General features: G+C 38.2%; 1 protein-coding gene across 7 annotated transcripts in view; it reads right to left on the minus strand.

Moving 5' to 3' along the window:
* The window catches only part of KIAA1328 (KIAA1328 ortholog), a 406,212-nt gene that overhangs the window by 35,719 nt on the left and 345,422 nt on the right, over positions 1–25,071 (minus strand). Inside the window, exon 11 of one of the 7 annotated variants that reach the window (XM_061131346.1) lies at positions 7,096–7,448. The exons of the other annotated variants lie outside the window; for them this stretch is intronic. Coding sequence (XP_060987329.1) covers positions 7,382–7,448 — 67 coding nt within the window. The 3' untranslated portion in view covers positions 7,096–7,381. Of the gene's footprint in view, positions 1–7,095; positions 7,449–25,071 lie in introns of those variants that run through there. 7 annotated transcript variants of the gene reach the window in all.

Below are 25,071 nucleotides of genomic sequence, written 5' to 3' on the forward strand. Positions count from 1 at the left end.
CAGAATGACTATTAACAAAAGTACAACAAATAGTTGAGTATTGGCAAGGATGTGTAGAATGCACTGTTGGTAGGACTGTAAATTGGTGCGGCCACTATGGAAAACAGTATGAAGTATGTTTTCATACTTCAGTATGGAAAACACATGAAGGCTCTTTGTATGATACAGCAATTCCACTCTTGGGATTGAGTGTTTACTCAAAGAAAACAAAAACAGTTATTTGAAAAGATATATATATGTACCCTAGTGTTCACTGCAGCATTCTTTAGAACAGTCAAGATCTGGAAGCAGCCTAATTCTCCACTGATAAGATAAATGGATAAAGAAGATACAGTGCATGCATGTATATATAGATGTACACGCACACACTATATCTTTTATATATATGTGTATATGCATACACACACACTCAGACACTTATTCACAATGGAATGTTACTCAGCTATTAAAAAATTGCCTCTAACAACAACATGGATGATTCCAGAGGGCATCATGCTAACTGAAATGTCAGACACAGACAAATACTGTATGAAATCATTTATATGTGGAATCTGAAAAACAATACAAACAAAACAAAATGAAAACAGAATCATAAATACAGAGAACAAGTGAATGGGTGTCTGAGGGGAGAGGGGTGGATGGATAAAACAGGAAAAGGGGATTAAGAGGTACAAACCTCCAGTTATAAAATAAATAAGCCACAGGGATGTAACATACAGGATAAGGAATATGGGCAATAATATTGCAATAATGTTGTATGGGGGCAAACAGTTATTATACTTACCAAGGTGTTCATTTCATACTATATGCAAATGCCAAATCACTATATACTACACCTGAAACCAACATGATATTATATATCAACTATATTATAATTAAAAAAATAACATGCCTTAAGAGAGTACCTTGCTTCCTTATGGTATTTATGCTTTGCCACTGGAGCTGTTTAACCTTGCCTGAAAACAATTATTTTGCTTAGGGTTTAGTAACACTTTTGGAAATATACTTGGGATTTGCATTCTAGAGGTGCCAGAACGTAACACATTTATTTCCCAAAACACCCAGAATAAAGTTACAAGAAAAAAGTTGCATGTATTCATGTATGGCAATCCACACTTCCAGTTTCTCAGGGACCAAATAGACAAGTGAGATGTTCACAGGGTAAAATAAATCTCAGAGGCAAACAACCACACTTTTAAAAAATGTTTATCAATGTGATCCAAGTCAACATCAAGAATTAACTAACAAAAAGGGTAACAGATATATCAGTTGTACAAGTCACACTAGTCATATTGGAAATACCAATGATTCTATTTCATTCTTATATGTCAGATAAGTAAGCTTAAGTCTTAAAACAAATTCTACCTTCAGGTTTGATTTATATTGTCTTCTTAAAAGAGGTCCCCATAGCACATGCAAATTAAAGGTAAAAGGAACAAACAGGGGGTAACAATCTAACCCACCAGGGTGTAGTATATAGTGTGGCTCAGGTGTAGTACAAAGTGATTTGGCATATACTGTGAAATGATCACTATGGCAAGTCTAATAACCATTTGTCTCCATACAATGTTAGTGAAAACACCCTCTTCCAACAACATAAGAGACAACTCTACAGATGGACATCACCAGATGGTCAATACCAAAATCAGGCTGATTATATTCTTTGAAGCCAAAGATGGAGAAGCTCTACACAGTCAGCAAAAACAAGACCTGGAGCTGACTGTGGCTCAGATCTTCAGCTCCGTATTGCAAAATTCAGGCTCAAATTGAAAAAAGTAGGGAAAGCCACCAGGCCACTCAGGTATGACCTAAATCAAATCCCTTATGATTATACAGCGGTGGTGACGAATGGATCCAAGGGACTAGATCTGGTAGAGAGAGTGCCTGAAGAACTATGGATGGAGGTTTCTAACATTGTACAAGAGATGGTGACTAAAACCATCCCCAAGAAAAAGAAATGCCAGGAAGGCAAAATGATTGTCTGAGGAGGCCTAACAAATTGCTGAGAAAAGATGAAAAACCAAAGGCAGAGGAGAGAGGGAAAGATATACCCAACTGAATGTAGAGATCCAGAGAACAGCAAGGAGAGATAAGAAAGCCTTCTTAAGTGAACAATGGAAAGAAATAGAGGAAAACAATAGAATGGGAAAGACTAGAGCTCTCTTCATGAAAACTAGAGATACCAAAGGAATATTTCATGCAAAGATGGGCACTATAAAGGACAGAAATGGCAAGGGCATAACAGAAACAGAAGAACTTAAGAAGAGGTGGCAAGAATACACAGAAGAACTATACGAAAAAGGTTTTAATGAACTGGATAACCACTATGTGTGATCACTCACCTGGAGCCAGGCATCCTGGAATGTGAATTTAAGTGGGCCTTAGGAGGCATTACTACGAAGAAAACTAGTGGAGGTGATGGATTTCCAGCTGAGCTATTCCTAATCCTAAAATATGATGCTCTTAAGGTGCTACACTCAATATGCCATCAAATTTGGAAAATTATAATAAAAATAAATGAAAAAAAAAAAAAGGAAAAGTCAGCAGTGGCCACAGGACTGGAAAAGATCAGTGTTCATTCTAATCCCAAAGAAGGGCAATGCCAAAGAATGTTCAAACTACCACACAATTGTGCTCATTTCACTTGCTAGCAAGGTCATACTAAAATCCTTCAAGCTAGGCTTCAACGGTATGTGAATCAAGAACTTTCAGATGTATAGGCTGGATTCAGAAAAGGCAGAAGAACCAGAAGTCAAATTGCCAACATCTGCTGGATCATAGGAAAAGCAAGAGAATTCTAAAAAGACATCTGCTTCATTGAGTATGTGAAAGCCTTTGACAGTGTGGATCACAACAAACTGTGGGGAATACCAGACTACCTAACTTGCCTTCTGAGAAACCTGAATGCAGGTCAAGAAGCAACAGAACTGGACAAGGAAAAATGGAGTGGTTCAAATGTGGAAAAGGAGTACATCAAAGCTGTATAGTCACCCTACTTATTTAACTTATATGCAGAGTACATCATGTGAAATGCTGGACTGGATGAAGCACAAGCTGGAATCAAGTTTGCTGGGAGAAATATCAAAAACTTTAGATACACAGATGATATCACTCTAATGGCAGACAGCAAAGAGGAAATAAAGAACCTCCTGATGAAGATGAAAGAGGAGAGTGAAAAAGCTGGCTTAAAACTCAACATTCAAAAAACTAAGATCACGGCACCTGGTCCCATCATTTCATGGAAAAGAGATAGGAAAAAAGTGGAAACAGTGACAGATTTCATTTTCTTGGGCTCCAAAATCAATGCGGATAGTGACTGAAACCACAACGCTTGCTCCTTGGAAGAGAAGCTATGACAAACCTAGACAGAGTATTAAAAAGCAGAGGCATCACTTTGTTGACAAAGGTTTATAGTCAAGGCTATGGTTTTTCCAGTAGTCATGTATGGATGTGAGAGCTGGACCATAAAGAAGGCTGAGGGCCAAAGAATTGATGCTTTAGAACTGTGGTGTTGGAGAAGACTCTTGAGAGTTCCTTGGGCAGCAAGAAGATCAAATGAGTCAATCCAAAAGGAAATCAACCCTGAATATTCATTGGAAGGATAGAGGCTGAAAGTTCCAATAAATTGGCCACCTGATGCAAAGGGTCAACTCATTAGAAAAGGCCCTGATGCTGGGAAAGATTGAGGGCAAGATGGAAGGGGGCAACAGAGGATGAAATGGCTGGATGGCATCACTGACTCAATGGACATGAGTTTGAGCAAAGTCGGGGAGATAGTGAAGGACAGGGAAGGCTGGCTGCAATTCATGGAGTCACAAAGAGTCAGACACAACTTAGTGACTGAACAACAACAACCAGGGTGGAAGGAGAATGCCTTTTTTTTTTAAAAAGAATGAAGTTAAAATCTCAGGAGGGAATAGAGAACATACAAACAGAATAGTGTATTGGAACAAATTCTTGATTTCTTCTTCCATCAAAGAGGTTAGCTTTCAGGAATCCTTTTGAATGATAAGATTTTCAGGGAAAAATAATTTTAGTTTGACAGGCTCCAATAAAGCCATTGGTTTTACAGAAATTTTTTGTTTTAAGTTTTCTTTAACATAAAAGCAGAATTAAAATTTTGCTCCCCTACTTCCTTCCCCAATTTCTCCAGACCTTAGTCAATGACTTTGCTGTATACTTCACTGAAAAAAATATAACCACAGGGAACTAAGGGAACTAAATTACTCTTCTGACCACCCAATTACCAGTTTCCTTCCATCTGCATTCACCCTTCTACCCTCCCTTATAATGGAAGGAGTGGACCGTCTCCTAACAAAAGCTGATCCTTCCTTACCTGCTCTGAATCCCATTCCCTGTCACCTTCTTGGGGACTGTCATCATTTGATGATCTCTTTCCTCTTCTTCAGTATCAGTTTTTCTCTTTCAATTAAGTAATTACCAACAGCATTACCTGGTACAATTCAATATTAAAAACAAATCCTTAAAGTCCTTCTGTATAGAAAAATCATATCTTATAAATGAAGAGGGAATAACAATAGAAAAGTCATCATTTTGCAGCCTCTAATCTAGTTAGCAATCATCAGTGGCTGCTAAATCCCTAAGTGAAAGGTCAATAGTGACCTTTATAACAGATGGATCAGGATGACATCATCTAAGTACACTGATTCATCTTAGAATCACGAAAATAGGACAACTAGTAATTATGTTCTTCCTAATATATTACAACAGGAAGTAAACAGCATCACCTATGAAATATTTTTACTAAAGAACAATTAAACTTTAATCAAATCTCTAGATCCAATTTGTCAATTCACATGAAATGTAAAGTACAGAGGAAAAGGCTAAATGATACAAGGATATAATTACATAAATCCCAGAAAGTGTGGAATTCTACAAAAACAAATGACTCAGTTATTTCAACAAATACACGGCATTAAAAAAGAAGGGAAACTTGTTATAGATTAAAAGAGATTTAAGAGATCCATCAACCAAATGCAGCATGTAGACTTTAACTGAATAGTGATTTTAAAAAAATCAATGCTAAATATGTACGCTTGAAATGAACAAAAACTGAGTGTGGATAGAGTATTAGACAATATTAGAGAATTTTTATTTTGTTGGGGTGTGTAAGTGGTACTGTGGTTATGTTTTAAAACATCATTATCTGTTAAAAATACATATTAAAGAATGTATTCGTAAAATTATATGATATCTGGGCTTAAGAGGAAATAGTGAACGATGAAGGTTGCTGAAACTCAGTAAATCATATGGGTCGATTATATTCTCTCTATTTTTGTGTGCATCTGAAAACTTCCACAGTACAAAACTAAAAAGAAATCCTCACTTAACCCACATTCCCTTCTGCTTCTATAACAAGCTTTTTGAAATGGTAGCATGCACTTCACTTTGTCTCTTCTTTGTCACCTCTTGTTTGTTCTGCAATCAAGTCAACTTGGCTTTCTCCTGACCACTTTCCTGAAATCATTCTTTCCAAGGTCACCAGGAAAACCTCCATTTTGGCAAATCTAGCAGACATTTCAATTATTTTGAACTCTTAAACTCATTCTACAGAATTGACCATATTTGCCCTTCTTGAAACACTTTTTTTCTGTTTTTGTTTCTGGGACATTACAACCTCCTGAATTTCTTCTGGCCTTCTGGGCCACTTCTTAAAATAACTTGCTAGATCTTTTTCTTCTATCCAACTTAAAAATATTGACATTCCTCACTGCTTAGGTTAGAGGTCTCTTTTCTGCTTTTCTTCTCTTTTCTTTTTGAGCCACTCTGAGTATTTTACATAACACCTGTGTCAATTCTCAAAATTATCATCTTCATTTCAAGCTGAAAAATCCAATCATTTACATGATTTCTCCACTGGGACATCCTGAAACATCTCTAATTTTGTTGTTGTTCAGTTGCTCCATCGTGTCTCTTTGCGACACCATGGAATGCAGCATGCCAGGTTTCCCTGTCTTTCACCATCTCCTGGAGCTTGCTTAAAATGAAGTCCATTGAGTCAGTGATGCCATCCAACCATCTCAATCTCTGTCATCCCTTTCTCCTCCTGCCTTCAGTCTTTCCCAGTATCAGGGTCTTTTCTAATGAGTCGGCTCTTCACTTCAGGAGGTTAAAGTATTGGAGCTTCAGCTTCAGCATCAGTCCTTCCAATGAATATTCAGGGTTGATTTCCTTTAGGATCAACTGGTTAGATCTCCTTGCAGTCCAAAGGACTCTGAGTCTTCTCCAACATCACAGTTCAAAAGCATCAATTCTTCGGCACTCAGCCTTCTTTATTGGCCAACTCTCACATCTATACATGACTAGTGGAAAAATCATAGCTTTGACTAGATGGATCTTTGTTGGCAAAGTGATGTCTCTGCTTTTTAATAAGCTGTCTAGGTTGGTCATAGCTTTTCTTCCAAGGAACAAGCATCTTTTAATTGCATGGTTGCAGTCACCATCTGGAGTGATTTTGGGGCCCAAGAAAATAAAATCTGTCACTGTTTCCAGTGTTTCCCTATCTATTTGCCATGAAGTGATGGGACCAGATGCCACGATCTTAGTTTTTTGAATGTTGAGTTTTAAGCCAGCTTTTTCACTCTCTTCTTTCAGATCTCTAACTTAACTTTCCCTAAACCAAAGTCTTCATCTTTGCCCCATACCTATCGTTTCCTCATGGCTAAATCTGGTTCCTCCTCTTCCAGTTTTCTCATTTCAACAAAAGTTCTTTCATCCACTCCATTAGTAAATGAAAACCTTACAGTCATCCTCAACACCTCCCTCTCTTTACGCTCCTCTTCCCTATGAGGTCATGTTGGTTCTGCTTCCTAAATATATTGTCGGTTTGATTGTTCCTATTCCATTTCAATCCTTGGGTCCCAGTTCCATCATCTCTTATCTGTATTACTGCAATAGCCCCAACCATTTCCCATTTCATGCCTGCTCTCTTCCATAGCAACCAGAGTGAACTTTTATAAAGTCAAAATGGATCCTGTCAATCCCATTCATAGATGTCCCCTTGTACTTAAGTATAAAACAGCTCACATGGGCACTGTAATGGGTAAGTACTATGTCAGCCTGGCTATGATATAATACCCAACTGTTTGGTCTAACAGCAGTCCAGAAAATACTTTTTAGATCTAGTTAACATTTTACCAGTTGACTTTAAAGAAAATTATCTTCTATAATCCTGGAGAAGGGAATGGCAACCCACTCCGTTATTCTGGCCTGGAGAATTCCATGGGCAGAGGAGCCCGGCGGGCTACAGTCCATGAGGTTACAAACAGTAGGACAAGACTGAGCAACTAATACACACACACATACACATCTTCTATAGTGTGTGTGGTGGGGGGAGAGCTCATTCAATTCACTGAAGGCCTTAAGAGAAAGGATTGAGGTTCCCTAATGGAGAAGAAATTCTGTCTTCAGACTGCAGCGTAGATATTCTGTAAGAGAAGGAATTGTGTTAAGACTGCAACATAGCTATTCTGCCTGAATTTTCAGCCTGCTGGTCTGCCCTATGGATTTCAGTGTCCCAGCTGCAAACATCAACTCTTACCTGAATTTCCAGCCCTCATAATTTATGAATTCCTTAAAATAATGCACACATACCCTCTCTCTCTCTCTCTCCTAATTGGTTCTATTTCTCTGGAGAACCCTAATACAGGTAACAAGACCCGGAATGTCCTTTCTCCCACCTGTTTCTCCTTTCTCATTTTACATATGACTTTCTGCTTCAATCATTATAATCCAGCTACAATGGTCTTCTTTCTATTTCTGGAATGAATAAGTTATTGCCTGTCTTAAAACCTGCATATTTTCTATTTTATCTATTAGGAATGCTTTCCCTCTCTCATTCTCTTTCCTTTCTCTCTTTTTTTTTCCTTCTTACTTTTTAATACAGAAGAGTATATATAATACATATGAATAGTTAAGAATATTAACAAGATAAACACTTGAATATCAATCTATTTTTCTCCTTTTAAACTGTAATTCATCCTACTAGATATCTACTGAAATACCACTGCTTCAGAAAAGCGTTCCTTAACTCCACTGTCTAGATTACTGTAGCTCTTTTTTTCTCATAATAATCTGCTAGTTTCCTTCATTGCATTTATCACAATTTGGAATTATTTGTTTAATGCCTGTCTCCCTCACTACACTGGAAACTATAAGGGCAAGAAACATTGCAATTTTTACAATTTATTTTTTATTGGAGGATAATTGCTTTACAATTTTGTGTTGGTTTCTGCCGTACAACAAACAACATGAGTCAGCCATAATTATACATATGTCCCCTCCCTCTTGACACTCTCTCCCATCCCCCACTCCATGAAACATTGTATTCTTAATCTAAAGTACTGGATAAAAAAATGAATGAAACTACTCTGTCACAACAGTTTTCTTAAAAAATATAATTGCTCAAGTAATTTAAGAGCATGTTTCCACTATAAAAATTTAAATATATAGAATTAAATAGAGAAAAATAAAATTCCCTTCAACCCTTCATCTCCTACCCAAATACAAATCTCATTCCCCTTCCCAGAGATCACCAGTTTAGTATATATCCTTCTAAACATTTTTTATATAGTTACATGCTTATACATGCATATACAATTAAACATACATTGACACACATGTATTTAAAAACAAATTGAGCCAAGTTTATCTACTGATTTATGATCTGCTTTTTTACTTAATAAAATATTCTGGAGATAATTCCACAATAATGCACAGAGATCCACACAATTCTTGTAGGTAAACTACAGCAGTATTATATTCTATGAGATGCCATTGCTCTAATTTTAAAGAATCTCCATAGCTTTAGTCTTACTCTAGCTATATTTTGTATTTAGTATTCCTATTCTGTTACCTTAAGGAAGAAATCAGTATTTGGTCACTAGTGTTGATTTAAGGACAGTTAATTTGAAAATATTTCCTTTAAAGTATGCTTTTCTCAAACTTCCTTTCTATTAAATTCATACAAGATAATGTTAACATAACTGGCTTTGATGAGCAGAAATAAGATGGCAAAACACAGTGAAGGCTTCAGGAATTCTGAGATAAAATAGCTCAAATTAGGTTTGCTTTTACCATGCCATAATCTAGCCAGGTTTATAAAGATCTATCTATCTTTCTTTCTGAGATACTATGAATTCAGATAAGTATCAGTGATCTTCACATGATATGTACTGTTTTCTCACATTCATGACAACCAGTCCCCACGGATTACAAGCAAGGTGTGGAGAGTCCAGGCATCACTCTGACACAGGAACTGGAGAAATTAAGACTTCCTATAGTTCTCTCCTGCTTTCTCAATGCTATTAGTCCTGTGGTATCATATAGGGTTGCACGGAGTCGGACGCGACTGAAGCGACTTAGCATGCACAGCGTCAGTTAAACTGAAATGTTGGCTGAGAAGTTTAACTCCTATTTTTAAACCAAACTTGTGGTCTCAACATCTAGATCTACAAGGTTAATATTGTCAGTTGTGCTGGGGCTTTTAAAAATGAATACAGCTGATGAAACTGTTACTCTGATAAGTCATTATCAATTAAATAAAGTTGTAGCTAGAGACTTTCGGCAAAGTAGAACAATTCATTGTGCCAAATTCACATGGATATATATTTCAAATAGATGGCCATTCTATCTTATCTATTTTCAATGGCATAGCTTTACTGACACCAATGAGAAACAGGCAATAACAAAGTGAATAAATACGTTAACAATTTGGGAATCTTCATGCTCAAGACTTTGCTTTTCAAGGAGAATAATACCTTAATCATCTTTATAGGGCTGATCATTACTGTAGTATTTCTGGTAATAGCTCCAAATTTATATTCTTTATAAAAACACTTTAAGGTAATGTAAGAGCTCAGGCTCCTAAGTCTGATGCTATATTTGAACCCTGGTTCTACCAGTTTCTAACTGATTTGGGGCAAGATGCTTAGTTTTTCCAAGCTTCAGTTGCCTTATCTTTGAATCGGGGACAAAGACAATGTTTATTTTGGAATTATGATAATGTTTGCAAAGCATTTAGCACTATGCCTGGCATATAAGTGCTCAATAAATGAAAGCTAAGCAGAGACATCACTTTGCTGATAAAGGCCTGTATAGTCAAAGCTATGGTTTTTCCAGTAGCTATGTATGGATGTGAGAGTTGGACCATAAAGAAGGCTGAGCGTCCAAGAATTGATGCTTTTGAACTGTGGTGCTGGAGAAGACTCTTGAGAGTCTCTTGGACAGTAAGGAAAGCAAACTAGTCAATCCTAAAGGAAATCAACCCTGAATATTCATTGAAGGACTGATGCTGAAGCTGAAGCTCTAATATTTTGGCCACATGATGCAAAGAGCTGACTCACTGGAAAGACCCTGATTCTGAGAGAGATTGAGGGCAAAAGGAGAAGGGGGCAGCAGAGGGTGAGATGGTTGGATTGCATCATCAACTCAATAGACAAGAGTTTTAGCAAACTCAGGGAGATAGTGAAGGACAGGGAAGCCTGGTGTGCTGCAGTCCATGTGGTCGCAGAGTCAGACATGGCATAGCGAGTGAACAACAACAACAATTACTATTACTACTAATTTTGAATTGTTGTTAGGAGGCAAGATATAGGCAGAGAAAGGGAGATTAGCTAGAAAGATCAGAAAAGAACTCTGGATAAATGTGCCATTTACGCTATCATAACAAACTATTACATGAATGAATGCAGAGTGACATGACTAAAGACAAATCAAAAGTAGAACCAATTGAAAGGGACCTGAACATTTATTGGCATGAGAGAGTTTTCTGCATGGGGAAAAAAATGTCATAGAAGCCAAGTTAAAAGATGATAGAGAAGCTGGGGAGAATGCTTGTGACATATTACAAAAGGACTACACTTTTTTTAACATATAAAGAAAAAAGACTAACATATTGGTGAAAAAAAAATAGAACAATAGTTTGTAGAAAATACAAATGACTACAATATAAAACGTCACTCATGACAGGGAAAATGTAAATTATAACTAAAAGATACAATTTTCACCTCTTAGATTGGCAAAGAACTTTATGATTATACTCTTTGAAGTATAATAAAATAGGCACTTTCAAATAGGGCAAGTGGGACTATAAGTTGTACAACCTCTATTAAAGCCATTTAGCAATATCTATAAAAATTTATAGTGAATTTATCTCTGACCCACAACTACATTTCTAGGAATTTATCTTATAGATATCCTCACAGATGTATAAATGACATATATAGCAATATTCATTGCAGCATTATACTCTGCAATCATAAAAGACTGAAAATAACTCAAATATTCACTCATTAATGGGCTGGTTAAATTCACTGTGGTACACTCATACAGTGGGACATTGTATAGATTTAAACAAACAAGGTAAGTTCTACAGTGCACACATTCATACACACAGTCAAGACTATACCTGTGTATCTATCCCTGAAAAGACACACAGGAAACTGAGAGGGCACATCCCCTGAGGGCACTTGGCTGCTGGGAAACTGGGGTGTGAGAAAGCCTGTTTGTCACGAAATAGCCCTATGAATCTTTATTTCTTGAATAAGACAATAATTGTAAAAACAATTTAATTTAGCTCTCTGTCTCTGAATATTTAACTCAAATGGATTTGAAATTCCTTACTGAGCTCCTCCTGAAATCTGTATAGCCTCTGTCTCAGAGAACAATATGAAGAAATAATTTAGAGGAAAGCAGAGACAATGCCTTTTATGGGGATTTCTGAACTAGGAATAAATAAAATAAAATGTCCAACAGTGATGATGCTGGCACAGAATCCTTATCTGTAATTGTAAAATCTTAAGATTAATAAAAAGTGAAAGTCTTTTAATAACCTTTTTGGTAGCAATATCTGATCTAACTCAAATTTATTTTGTTGTAAAATCTGACCTGAACTTGTATGAGGCAATTTATATGTATTGTTTATTACATTTAATGTGAATAATCATACATTATACTGTATCCAATATAGTATATAAACCATGTTACTTTAAAATTTTGCGAATTCTGAAATACATTTGGCTCTAAGAATTTTGGATGGACGACTGTGGACCTGTAATGATTTTCTCTCCTGGCTGTCAGTCCTGAGTTAAGTTTTCACACAAAGATATTACCATTAACAGAAAGAGCCTTCTGACAGTTACCCAACCCTCTTCTTCAACAACTTACCACTTAAGGTTTATGAAATGCCTTACTCCTGGCCTTTTGCTCTTGCTCTTTGGCAGTTCTCATTAAAGACTATAACTTTGCAAGCAATGTGGGCTTCCCAGGTGGCGCTAGTGGAAAAGAACCCACCTGCCAGTGCAGGAGACATAAGAGACGCAGGTTGGATCCCTGGCTCAGAAAGATCCCCTGGAGAAGGGCATGCCAACTCACTCTAGTATCCTTGCCTGGAGAATCACAGAGAGAGGTGCCTCATGGACTATGGTCCTTAGGTTCGCAAAGAGTCAGACTCGACTGAAGCGACTTAGCACACACACATGCACGTGCAAGCAAAGTAGTGGATCTTGGAGATTTTGATATGGAAAGAAAATTTGGGCAAATCTGATAATATATGCAACTATAAAAATAAAATTATTTAAGAAGAATTTCTTTTATTCTGTCATTGTAACAAGAGCTACACACAGCTCCCCATGGCTCTATTTTTCAGTATTGGGAAACTTAAAATATCTTAATTATTTTCTAACATCTTAATCATTTTGTGAAATCATGAAGCTGGATAATTGTCATTTAATATAAAATGTCCTTTTTTCTATGGAATTGTAGCTTCCAACTAATTATGAATTAAAGCCTAATTGAATATGTCTGGAAGCCAGAATGACTAGTGAAATTTATAGACCCCAACCTTGGTTATCTTGAGAGAAAAGCACTGTTGGACAGTTTGAAGTTAAAGAACGTTACCTGCAAGGCTCCAGCTGCAGAAGCAATAAGCTGACTTCTGAGGAGCACAATGCAGAAACTAACACTGAAAGGAGAAATGCTTGCTTGTGAACTCTTCAGGCCAGAATGATGCCAGGTTACCCTGCTTATTAGCCTGTGCTTTAAAAAGTTCAGGGCACATATGATATGCGTTTATCCCATTTTATGCTACACATTATTGAAAAAACATTTTATAATATAAATAATTCATCAGTACATTGTTTAGAATTTAAGATTACATGACTAAACGGTAGTGTTTTGTTTTATGGCTGTCTATACTTTCAAAAAGAAAGACAAGATGGATAGATGGACTTCCTAAACTTCATATATACCTGTAAGGGAGAACAACCCCACACAAAACAAAACAGCCCCACCCCTAGACACAGCTTCCCTATGTGTATGCCACCGGCTGCGACCTTTGGTCTAGGCAAAACTCAGTGTCAGTGGGGACAGCATGAGCTCGAGATTAAGGTGTACTGCTTGCTCTCAGTGCCACAGTTGAAGCTGGGAGACTTGAACTGATTGGAAGCAAGCTGGTATGAAAGTTCTTTGAAGAAAGGGTCCTCAGATTCTTTCAGTTTAACTTAACAGATTATACCTTTCCATCCTCTGGTCACAAAGGAGGTGATACAGGTCGGTGGAGGGCAAAGTTGTGAAACAACAGAAACTGGGGGACATATAGTTAAAGAGCTCACCTACTATGTTGATAAGTATAGGTGTCTCCCAGAAACGTCACCACTTCAATGATTTTTCAAGACTGTGGACTCAGACTGTTTCCCTAGTTCTGGACACAGCTGCATAGAGAGGTACCTGTTGGTTAATGTATGACCCCAGACTGGTCATAGTCTGTGACAGCTTGGATAAAAATTAGAGGGGGGAACATCCAGCTTTTTGGGATGAGTAAGAGCAACAGTAAGCAGTATGTACCCTGAAAAAGGCAACTCCCCTACTAAATGGAATGTCACTGGTGGAACAGCTGATATGCTTGAATACAAGTCATGTTTGCCTGACATTACAGTAGCCAGGAAATCCTCCTAATGAAAATGTCTCTGACCCAGACCACTAAAATAGATGCGATTAGAGTGCATCAAGTGTTCCTGCCTCTATGCTGTGCTATTGGGGAGGCAGGTGTGGATAAGAAACAGTGCAAGAAACTATATCTGATTTACTTCTCTAACTTCTTTCAGTGGGCTTCACTGATGCTAGAAAAATTAGAATGGTTTAGTAGAAAGAAAGGAAGAGAAGGGGAGTCAATAGAGGAGAAAACAAGGACAGCCAAAGAGGGTGACAATATTTCAGTTGTAAACACATGGAATGGAAAAAGCAGAAATTAAGGGGGAAGAAACTGGAGTTTCAACAGGATCACCAAGACTGGGGAGGCCACTGGCTCTGGCAGTAACAAGACTCAGACGGATCAGCAATCTATCCTAGTTTGGAAGAATTTAGAAAACTGGATGGCAAGGAAAAGTACCATAAATTTGATACTGAAATATAAGCAGTGTCAGTAAGAAAGACTGAAGACTGGTGGAAAGGGGAAGATCTTCTGGTTCATTGGAGCTGGCCTGGGGCCAGCACAGTACCTAAGCCTGATGTCCCTTGTTTCGGTCAAAGTTAATGATAAATGGAAGGAAGGAGGTAAAAGAATAAATAAATGGGGTATCTAAGATGCAAATCCAACTTCACTTTGGTGTCTTAAGAGAGGCTTGGGGCTTAGCTTGAGCTTCTTAGCTCAAACTCCAGATGGCCACAAGGTAAAGGGATATGGCTTGTCAAAGCTGCCTCTAATCCTGAAAACTGACAAAGCAGAATGGCAGTGGGCAGACAGGAATGGAGTGTGCATGCTATGTCACTTCAGTCATGTCTGACTCTTTGTGACCCTATGGACTGCAGCCTGCCAGGCTCCTCTGTCCATGGGATTCTCCAGGCAAGAATGGGTTGCCATGCACTCCTGCAGGGGATCTTCCTGATCCAGGGATCAGAAGCGCATCTCATGTCTCCTGCATTGGCAGGGTCTTTACCACTAGCACCACCTGGGAAGCCCAGATAGGAGTGGTATACTCCAGCAAAACTTGGTCTTGCAGTACTCCTAACCAGGAAGATCACACTTGATCATTTTTTTTTCTTTTACAAAGAAATTCATTCTAATTGTATGATTTAACTTTAATACATATTTTTTTCATCGAAAGGACAAATATAAGAGTCATGTTTAGAATATGCATATATTTTATATCAGCGATTTATACTTTGCATTAAATTTGTGTATCAATCCAATAAAGAAAAAAGAAGAGACATTTTATTGGAAACAATCATATCATAGCATCTCTAAAGTAACTTATGAGAGAAACATGTACGTTCTCATTCCAACAATCAATGTTGCTGACAGGTCTATACAGGTGATTTTATTTAGCACTGCTAATTTTCATGGGATGATTAACACAAAGAAGAGTTTTTGCTTTTAAACTTCCAGATATTTCACCATTTAGAAAAAGTTAGTTTAAAAAAAGAGAAGTATATAAGATGTAAAAGAAAAAAAAGGACTGGAAGGAAATACACGAAAGACTAAAATATTAACAGTGGTGTATACAGTGGGTGGGAGGATTATAGGTGGTTTAAAATGTCACTTGAAAAAATATATATTATCACTACAACTGTCCCAACTAAGCGTAAATGTTGAAGTGATTGCTGCCAATCACTGGTGTCAGTTCCTTTAAAAATTAATTAGCAAACAGATTCTCAAATGGCTTTCCCTGCCCCTACACAATGGCCCTCTGGGGAGGACAGATGGTATCATGAGGGAGTGGGAGTTGGGTGCCCGAATCATAGCCAATTGAGTTCATTTGGCAGTTCAACCTTACTGGGGCCACAGGCTGAAGGTGGTGGCAAGAAGGTAAATTTATAGGTCACACAGTATTTCATACTTTTTGCAAAGGTTAAATGAATATATCTCTTAGCAGTTAACATTAAACAATTTATGATATTAAGATATAACTCTAATTCTGGGATATCTTTGATCTTGAGTCTTGATATGGCAAACGTCCATATGTAAGGTTTTTATTTCATTTTAAAAATTGTTTTAATCAAATATTCAATTTAAATAATAAGTTCTGATTTGTTTCTACCTTGGTTGCTATTAACTTATTCCAGACATTTCCTAAAACTGACAGCTTTCTCTACTACAATGTTTCCTTCTCTCTTTCAAATCAACAGTTGTTTGAAGGAGAAACTTTAATTTCTTTGCTAGCAGTGACTGGTTAAAAACAGATCTTGGCCCCAGCCTGATTTTTATGATACCTAAACACTTGAGGACACCTTGTGTTTCAATCAGTAAAGTCAAAAGATAATCTGTAATAATGAAATAGGACCAGAGGCCAACGTTAACACAGAAGTTTTTTTCCTCTTTCGTGCCTTGAGACCAAACTCATCCATATGGAAAGCCATATTAGCTGAAAATAATTCTTTTTTTCTTTAATAAAAGCTTTTTGCCTATAGATTTTTATCTGTCTTTATTTGGAGATCTCAAATGGATCAACTTTATTTTTTTCAATGTAAGCTGAACGGGACACAGGGATTTACCCTTTATGCCACAACAGAGGCAAAGAGAGCACAGAAGACCATGAAGTCTGCAGGGTGTGAAGCTGAAATCCTCACGTTGATACAAAAGACTTTGCTGAGGTAATGACACAGTACTCTGGTCGTAGCATGAAACCTTCTGGGTTGAATAAAAGTCAGTGCCATGTGACCTATAGCTGTATATCCGTAGAAACAATTCGCTGCTGACAAAAATATTTATACTCAAAGCGGGCAGATAAAAGAACTGAGACAAGCTGGTGAAGCTTCAGCGGACTGGAGGGACAGGTCTGGAGAAGCCACTGGGCTCCAGTCGCACCTGGATGAGTGAAGTGAAAGTTGCTCAGTCGTGTCTGACTCTGTGCAACCCCATGGACTGTAGTCCATGGAATTCTCCAGGCCAGAATACTGGAGTGGGTAGCCTTTCCCTTCTCCAGGGGATCTTCCCAGCCCAAGGATCGAACCCATGTCTCAAACATTGTAGGCGGATTCTTTACCAGCTGAGCCACAAGGGATGAGGAGTGATGGGAAAATGCAGCCTGGCTCAGGGTGGCTCATCTACCGCATCCCAGCGATGCCGCCGACCCCTAACTCTCCAGCTGTTCAGGGTGCCGTGGCTCCCACTGGCTCCGGGGCCAGCTCCAGTCTTAGTTCTGCCATTAGTTAGCTTGTTCCTTTTGTAAACCAACGGCCTGTGTGACAATTAGGATCTGTCCCTGAGATGCAGCAACACCTCAGCTCTTACCAGAATCTGGCTCTTGCACAATCACTCTGTTTCTTCCCAATGCCCAAAGACAGGGGTCGGTTGTGCGGTGTAACAGCGGGTCCACGGAGAAGTTCTAGTTTAGGAGCAGCTCGTTTCTCAGTCAGGAGCGGAGATAGTGAAGACAGCAGACATGGGGCTGGACAGGATGAAGACACACTCTGACTGAAAAGTCTCCGAGCTGGGGCACACTGCACCACCAACTCCACATGCAGGAGGGCACGGATTCATTAACGAAGAACATGTAGAGGCAGCTGAGTGACAGTCCACACAGAATGCCACTTGTGGTGATAGGTCCATGCTGCACCTGGTAGGACAAGTGTCCCAAGGCCTGACACTTCTAGCATTTATCAGGTTATACCATGTGCCAAGTACATGACCGCGCCGACTTTTGTTGTACACATTTCTTCCAGGGTGAGGGGAAGAGACAGCCCTCAACAAGAAAATAAACTTAACATCCTTTTACTCATTGTGAAATGGCATGGTGCACCAGCTCTAGCTTTTGTTCTGGCTCTTAAAAAATGCCTCAGTAGGTTTACTCTGGGCTTCCCTTGTGGCTTTGCTGGTAAAGAATCTGCTTGCAATGTGGGAGACCTAGGTAAGATCTCTGGTTTGGGAAGATCCCCTGGAGAAGGGACCGGCTACCCACTCCAATATTCTGGCCTGAAGAATTCCATGACTGTATAGTCCATGGGGTCACAAAGAGTCAGACATGACTGAGTGATTTTCACTTTCACTTTCTCAGGGTTACTCAGACTCACAGAAAGAAGACAATCCCTAGGGTACAACTTCCATCACCCTTTATTTATTTACTAAATAAGATTTAAAAATAAATCCCTGGGTCATATGGCAGTTCTATTTCCAGTTTTTTAAGAAATCTCCACACTGTTTTCCATAGCGGCTGTACTAGTTTGCATTCCCACCAACAGTGTAAGAGGGTTCCCTTTTCTCCACACCCTCTCCAGCATTTATTGCTTGTAGACTTTTGGATAGCAGCCATCCTGACTGGCGTGTAATGGTACCTCATTGTGGTTTTGATTTGCATTTCTCTAACAATGAGTGATGTTGAGCATCTTTTCATGTGTTTGTTAGCCATCTGTATGTCTTCTTTGGAGAAATGTCCCACTTCTGGGCATACACACTGAGGAAACCAGATCTGAAAGAGACACGTGCACCCCAATGTTCATCACAGCACTGTTTATAATAGCCAGGACATGGAAGCAACCTAGATGCCCATCAGCAGATGAATGGATAAGGAAGCTGTGGTACATATACACCATGGAATATTACTCAGCCGTTAAAAAGAATTCATTTGAACCAGTCCTAATGAGATGGATGAAACTGGAGCCCCTTATACAGAGTGAAGTAAGCCAGAAAGATAAAGAACATTACAGCATACTAACACATATATATGGAATTTAGAAAGATGGTAACGATAACCCTATATGCAAAACAGAAAAAGAGGCACAGAAATACAGAACAGACTTTTGAACTCTGTGGGAGAATGTGAGGGTGGGATATTTCAAAAGAACAGCATGTATACTATCTATGGTGAAACAGATCACCAGCCCAGGTGGGATGCATGAGACAAGTGCTCGGACCTGGTGCACTGGGAAGACCCAGAGGAATCGGGTGGAGAGGGAGGTGGGAGGGGGGATCGGGATGGGGAATACGTGTAAATCTATGGCTGATTCATATCAATGTATGACAAAAAAAAATAATAATAATAAAAAAAAAAAAGAGAAAAAAAAATCCCATGGCTAACAATCCCATCCATTTTATCTTTTATCCTTTATTTATTATTTTTATTTAATATGAGCATTAATCCAGGTGATTTTTAAATTGTCAAAATGTGGAAAGGATGAATTCTCCAAGAAGCACAACTGCAGGCAGGCCTTTTATATGATATGTGATTACAAACAAGATCTGTCTGCTTTCTACTCCTTGTCCTGGTCTGGAATGTCCTGGTCTGTCCTTCTCGGCTCTAATGATTGGCTCTGGTTTTCAAGTAGCTCATGTCCTATGACAGGGAAAGCTTGAAGCAGGGTCCCTACTCTAATACAAGTCACAATCCACTTCAGAATTTCCCAGCTTTCCCAAAGGAAGAAACACCCTCTCATGTGTACTACTAATCATGTTCCCCTTGCTGGCCAAGAGGCTTACCTTCCAGACAAGTTGATCATTTTACAGCCATTTAGGGGTGGGTACAAAGCAACGAGATGATGAGCTTTCAATCTTAGTAACAGTCTTATTTCAGTAGGCACCCACAACAGAAAGAAAATCAATGAAAATCTTGGTAAGTAAATATGTAATGCACTGGCCAATTACTCTTGAGCTTCAAGACCAACTTGGACTTTTTCTTTCATGGGTAATATTAGGATTTGTACACCAAGTGGCCCATACATATTTCCCAAAAAGGTGTATTAATGCTAATAAAAATAACAATATTCATGTGTTTCCCTTTATTATTTACAAGAAATTCCTGTGTACCTGTCTCAAGTTTTGTGGTTAGACTCACAAAAATTTGTAGATAATGCAAAATGCTAAAATCTATTTCTCCATAAGAAATAAAGAAAAGATAGGTTGAAAGTTAAAAAAAAAAAAAAAAAAAGGACTGTAATTTCTTTTTTGGGGGAGGGGCCTATTAATATCAAAAGCAAATAGTTTATGGGAAAATATGAAAAATGTTAAATATATTAAAAGTAGTATATATAACATATATGGAGAAGGAAATGGCAACCCACTCTAGCATTCTTGCCTGGAGAATCCCATGGACAGAGGAGCCTGGTAGGCTACAGTCCATGGGGTCGCAAAGAGTCAGACACGGCTGAGTGACTTCACTCACTCACTCAATATAACACATGTATATATTTGAATACATAAACAGTGTGCAAAAATGTCCAACTGAGCTGAAAATGCATTAGTCAGTGACTATTAACTGCTACATTATTCTCTGTCTTTTTCATAGCAAGTCTTGTTGTTGATACTGTCTTTGATTTTACTCAGTGGCATACTTGGCACCATCACACACAATCCTGACCACTCTTGTTCTAAGACAAAGTATGTAGTCTACACTAATACCCAGTCACCTTTTTCAGCATGATTAGTGACCTTAATTTGGACTTCAAGGATACTAACTTTTTTCTGTTTTACTCCGAGTGTCCTTCCTAAAGTAAAGTCTAATGTTTTCCAGATACAATTTCATTTAAACCTCAAAAAAGAAAAAAACTTCAGATGTAAACACATGTTCACGGAGCTTACTCTCAGGAAACGTAGATTACACCTGGCCTCCTGTCACTAGGAAGGCCAGCAATACCCATGGGTTGTTTGTCCCTATGCTTGGAATGATGTGGAGCCAAGCTGGTTTATCTCCTTAGCATTTCTAAACTACTAGCCAGCAGGAAACCCAAAGATTTTAAAGAGAAGTTTAAACTATGTTATTCTGAAATCAATTATTTAATTATTTTTGAAAAAATACTCATCTCTCCATTACTTTATCCTCAAAATGTGTAACTTACTCTGAAATCAAGAGACAGATGTACATGTTTCCATTTTGATCTCATCTCTAATCGGAGGGTATGGTTTAGACATAGGATGGACAGCTGGAAAACTGAGGTCCATGTGGTTGAGTGTCCATGTTGTCAAGGTTTTGCTACTGCTAGGGAAAGAGGCAGGATGAATATAGGTCTTTGGACCTTAATTCTCAAGGCCTTTCCTGTAAGCCATGCTGCTTGTCTGCATGTAAGGATATTAACTTGAGGAAACCAAAACAGAAAACTAGCCGCAGGCCTAAGCACAGCTTTAGAAGAAGCTCTAGGATATGGATGAACACAAGATAATGGAGTGGTATACACTCTACGTTCACTTAGCGAAGATAATTGTGAGATGTTAAGGAAGCAACAAATCCCAATGCAAAGAACATGCCAAAACTGGTCACAATTGAGAGCTTGCTGTCATCCAGTCTGCAAACCTCCTGACAACCTAAAACATTTCCAATTCTCATACAGTGGGAAAATCTTCAAGTAGATGAAAATGTGAGGAAGTTCTGGGAAATAAATGAAGCACAACAAATGTATTAATATTAGCTGGGTATAAACATGATTCTTTTGTAGCTATGGAGAAGAAATGAAGGAAAATTGTTGTCTACACTAATGTATGAACTGATAAATTTAAAAGGAAACATTCATTTTGGGGGATTCCTTGGTGGTCCAGGGATTAGGACTTGGCACTTTCACTGCCATGGGCCTGGGTTCGATCCCTGGTTGAATAACTAAGATCCCAGGAGCCACATGGTGTGGCTGAATAAATAAATAAAAGGAAACATCCATTTTGTGATCATTAATTCATTCTTTCATTCATCCAATAAATATTTTATTGAATGTCTATCATGAGCCAGGCCCTGCTCAGCATAGGGATGCAGTAATGAATACAATAGAAATCTTTATCCTCATGAGTTTATGTTCCATGTGACATAGGTGAGGCAGATGACAAAATTTATCAGTAAGTTATACAGTATATTGGAAGGTGATAAGTACTGTGAAAAAAGGATAAAGCAGAGAAGGAGAAAAGTGGCAGAAAACATTAGGAATTATTTCCTTAGGCATCTTTCTCCTGTTTGCTGAGAGTTCCTTCACAGGTAGAATGATGTGTCCATATACTTCATAGAGAAGAAAGCCATCAACAATATGTCCCAGTGATTAGTCTCCAATTTCAACAATTGAGATTGGTGAATGGAGTTCTTCAAGGGCTTCTTAATAATTTTTTTTCACTGCAGGCTTACCAGTGTATCCTGATAGTCTCTTGGGGCGAGAATGACAATTGTTACAGAAAATTGCTGACGGACGGGAGAGGCCCTGGGACAGGAGAGGGGCAGAAAGGAGAAAGGGAGAATGTCAGTGTGCAGGGGTTGGGCAGTGAGAAGATGGGCAGCTCCAGAGTAGGGCTTCCAAATGTGTGTCTTTAGACCAAGTATGTCGGAGTCATCCGGGAAAATAAAAGTTGTACATCACTGGTGCCCATTCCTGGCAATGCTGGTTCAATTAACCCAGGTTAGGCCTAGAAACTGCTACTTTGACAAAGATTCCTAAGTGACTCCAATGTGCACATAGATTTCCGAACCACTGCTCTAAAGGGAATTAAGCCCTTTCAGAATTTTTACAAAGGGCTAATTATGGAAAGAAATCCATTATCAGTAACTGTGAACGCAGGTTATTCAGCTGGCTTCTAAGCCACATTTCTGTACAGCTCTGCCACTCGGTGTGTTTTGCAAGGGGACTCTCTGTCATTCACATATACTGTGTTCCAAGTACCCCCCAAAATCCTGCTGCCCAAAGCACAGAAAAGGAAGCTAACACTGAGGGCATATTGTTACCCAGCCCCAAGTTAAGGCTTTGCATATCTAGTCATGTTTAATCCTCTGAGCAAATTGGCAAGGTCGTTATTAATACTCTTATTTACACATGAGGAATCAGGCTCAGGTAGTTTGCAAGAGCATTTACATGGTAAATATTAAAAAATGCAGCAGTACTGCCCACTCTCAGATGAGCCTAACCCTATTCCTAACCTTTTGTCAGGGAATTCACACAGAGTTTGGAATTATAACAGCAAGGTCCAAATCAGAGCTCTGTTTCCTATTGCTTGTGTGGTGCTGGCAAGTTCTACAATGACAGCTTCTATTAGCCATGTACCAGGACCGTGCTTGGTACTCTATGTAATATATCTTGCTTAACCATTATGACAAGCCTATGAGGGAGATATTATTATCCCCATTTTATAGATTAAACTAAGGGATTTGCTCAAAACCACACAGGCTAGCATTGAAACCTAGGCCTACTAACCTGGGTGTTAAAATTATTATCCCCTGGCTCTTAAATGTTCTGTAATTGCTTCTCTGAGCTTTACTTTTTCATGATTGTGAGGATTACATTAGGCCCATATATCATTTTTATAAAAGCATTTAAGTGACTAGGACAGGAAGTAACACTCAACAAATATTTCTTAATACAGAAGTGAAGGGAATTTGATGACCTTGGACCAAATGAGCAAGTCTAAATGAGGCTCAGAACTGAAATGATAAAAGAAACTGAAAATACTGAACAGATATCACTAATCACAGCATTTTCCACAGTTCAGTCCCCGAGAGAAGACCCACCGAGGAAGCATAATCCTCACCTACTGCTGGCTCAACAAAGGAATAACAGAATTATGTCATATGTTCCAAGGATAACAGGTTTTTTGCAACTACTTGGCACTACAGAGTGTGAAATAATGAAGTGGGTTTCCCTCCTATGAATGTATGCCCTTTGTTTTCTTTTAAATATTGTTTTCAAAATTACCTAAGTAATACATTGTTGTTATAAAACATATAGAAAATATAGAAACATATGAGCAGTAAAATAGCTCTTATAATCCCTTCACCTAGAATTTACAGAGATTTCCTGAGACAAGGACTAGAACTCTAAGTGGCTAGTAAACGTAAGCTGTTATGATGTGTACTTTCTCCGTACTGTATGTTCCTTCTATGTCAAGAATGTATTGACAGGTTTCCTCAAGCTGAATTCATTTCTTGGAATTAAACTATGTCTTTATTATTTCTATTTAGCCTATTTGTTTCTGTTTTCTTAATTTACACACTCTATAAGCAGTGTGTACAAGAGGAATGGATGATTATATTAATGGCTTTTAACAGTGGGAATTACAGTAACAGCCCCAAATCATGGCTTAATTAAAAGCAACATCTCTTCATCAAACACACAAAAATTTCCATGCATGCAACTGTTCTTGGTATTAATGCACCTGCTAGCACGGAATTTCAATTTATCAACTTGGCTTAAATAAAAATCCTTTTGAATGGCTGAGCTTTTCATCTCCTGATATGGAAGATAAATTTATAACTTCATATTTTCTTTTACATATTCAACCAATTCTTTTCTAAAGTTTCCACATTATCCCTCTTTATTTGTCATCATTTTGTGCAGTATTTCATTTTGTTGTTCAGTTGCTAAGTTGTGTCTGACTCTTTGCAACCCCATGGACAGCAGCATGCCAGGTTTCCCTGTCCTTCACTATCTCCTGGAGTTCATTAAGTTTTGTTTTTATTTTGTTATTTACAAAATACACAAAATGAAAATGTTATAGTGAATGGTGCTTTATGTGTACTGTGAAAGTGTTATTCTGAGGGTAGACAAAGTTAAAATAATAGTCCTTGGCCTAGAAGTTCACACTTTTGGAAATCATTTTGAAAATTCTAAGAGAAATCCAATACTTTGAAAATGAGTTTTAATAGTCATTAAAAAGAGCTTTACAATGACATGTAATTTGTACGAACATATATTGTGAAAGGACATATCTGAACATGCCCAACACAATACCTGATACACAACAGGCATCCAATGAATAGAAGCCAGTATCGTCACATACAGTCACCACTCATCTGCTCTACTGTATAGAGGCAGTGAGGTCTGCTGTTCAAACAGACCACATAAAGCCAAGTAGTGCCTGCAAGGCTCTAGTTTGAGGTTATGGATTTTAGTTTAGTTCTTCTCTCTCCACTTTGGCAGAATAACACATTTTTATGTGCTAGGCACATGAGGGGATCTGGCTAGGTACTAAAAATATATGTGTGAATGTCTAGGTGAGGAAAAATTCTGATTTAAAAAAAAAAAGATTTTGTGATAGGATTCTGGGCACAAGTGCAAGAAAGTGTTGCAATCTGGCCATTGTGTGTGTGATAGAAACACAATCCTTTCCCTTCTCTTAGATTAACTTCCTATCAAGTTATAAAAACAAATTCCGACCCTTAAAGT

The sequence above is a fragment of the Dama dama genome, chromosome 27, assembly GCF_033118175.1.
Source record: "Dama dama isolate Ldn47 chromosome 27, ASM3311817v1, whole genome shotgun sequence".
NCBI classification, from domain to species: Eukaryota; Metazoa; Chordata; class Mammalia; order Artiodactyla; family Cervidae; genus Dama; species Dama dama.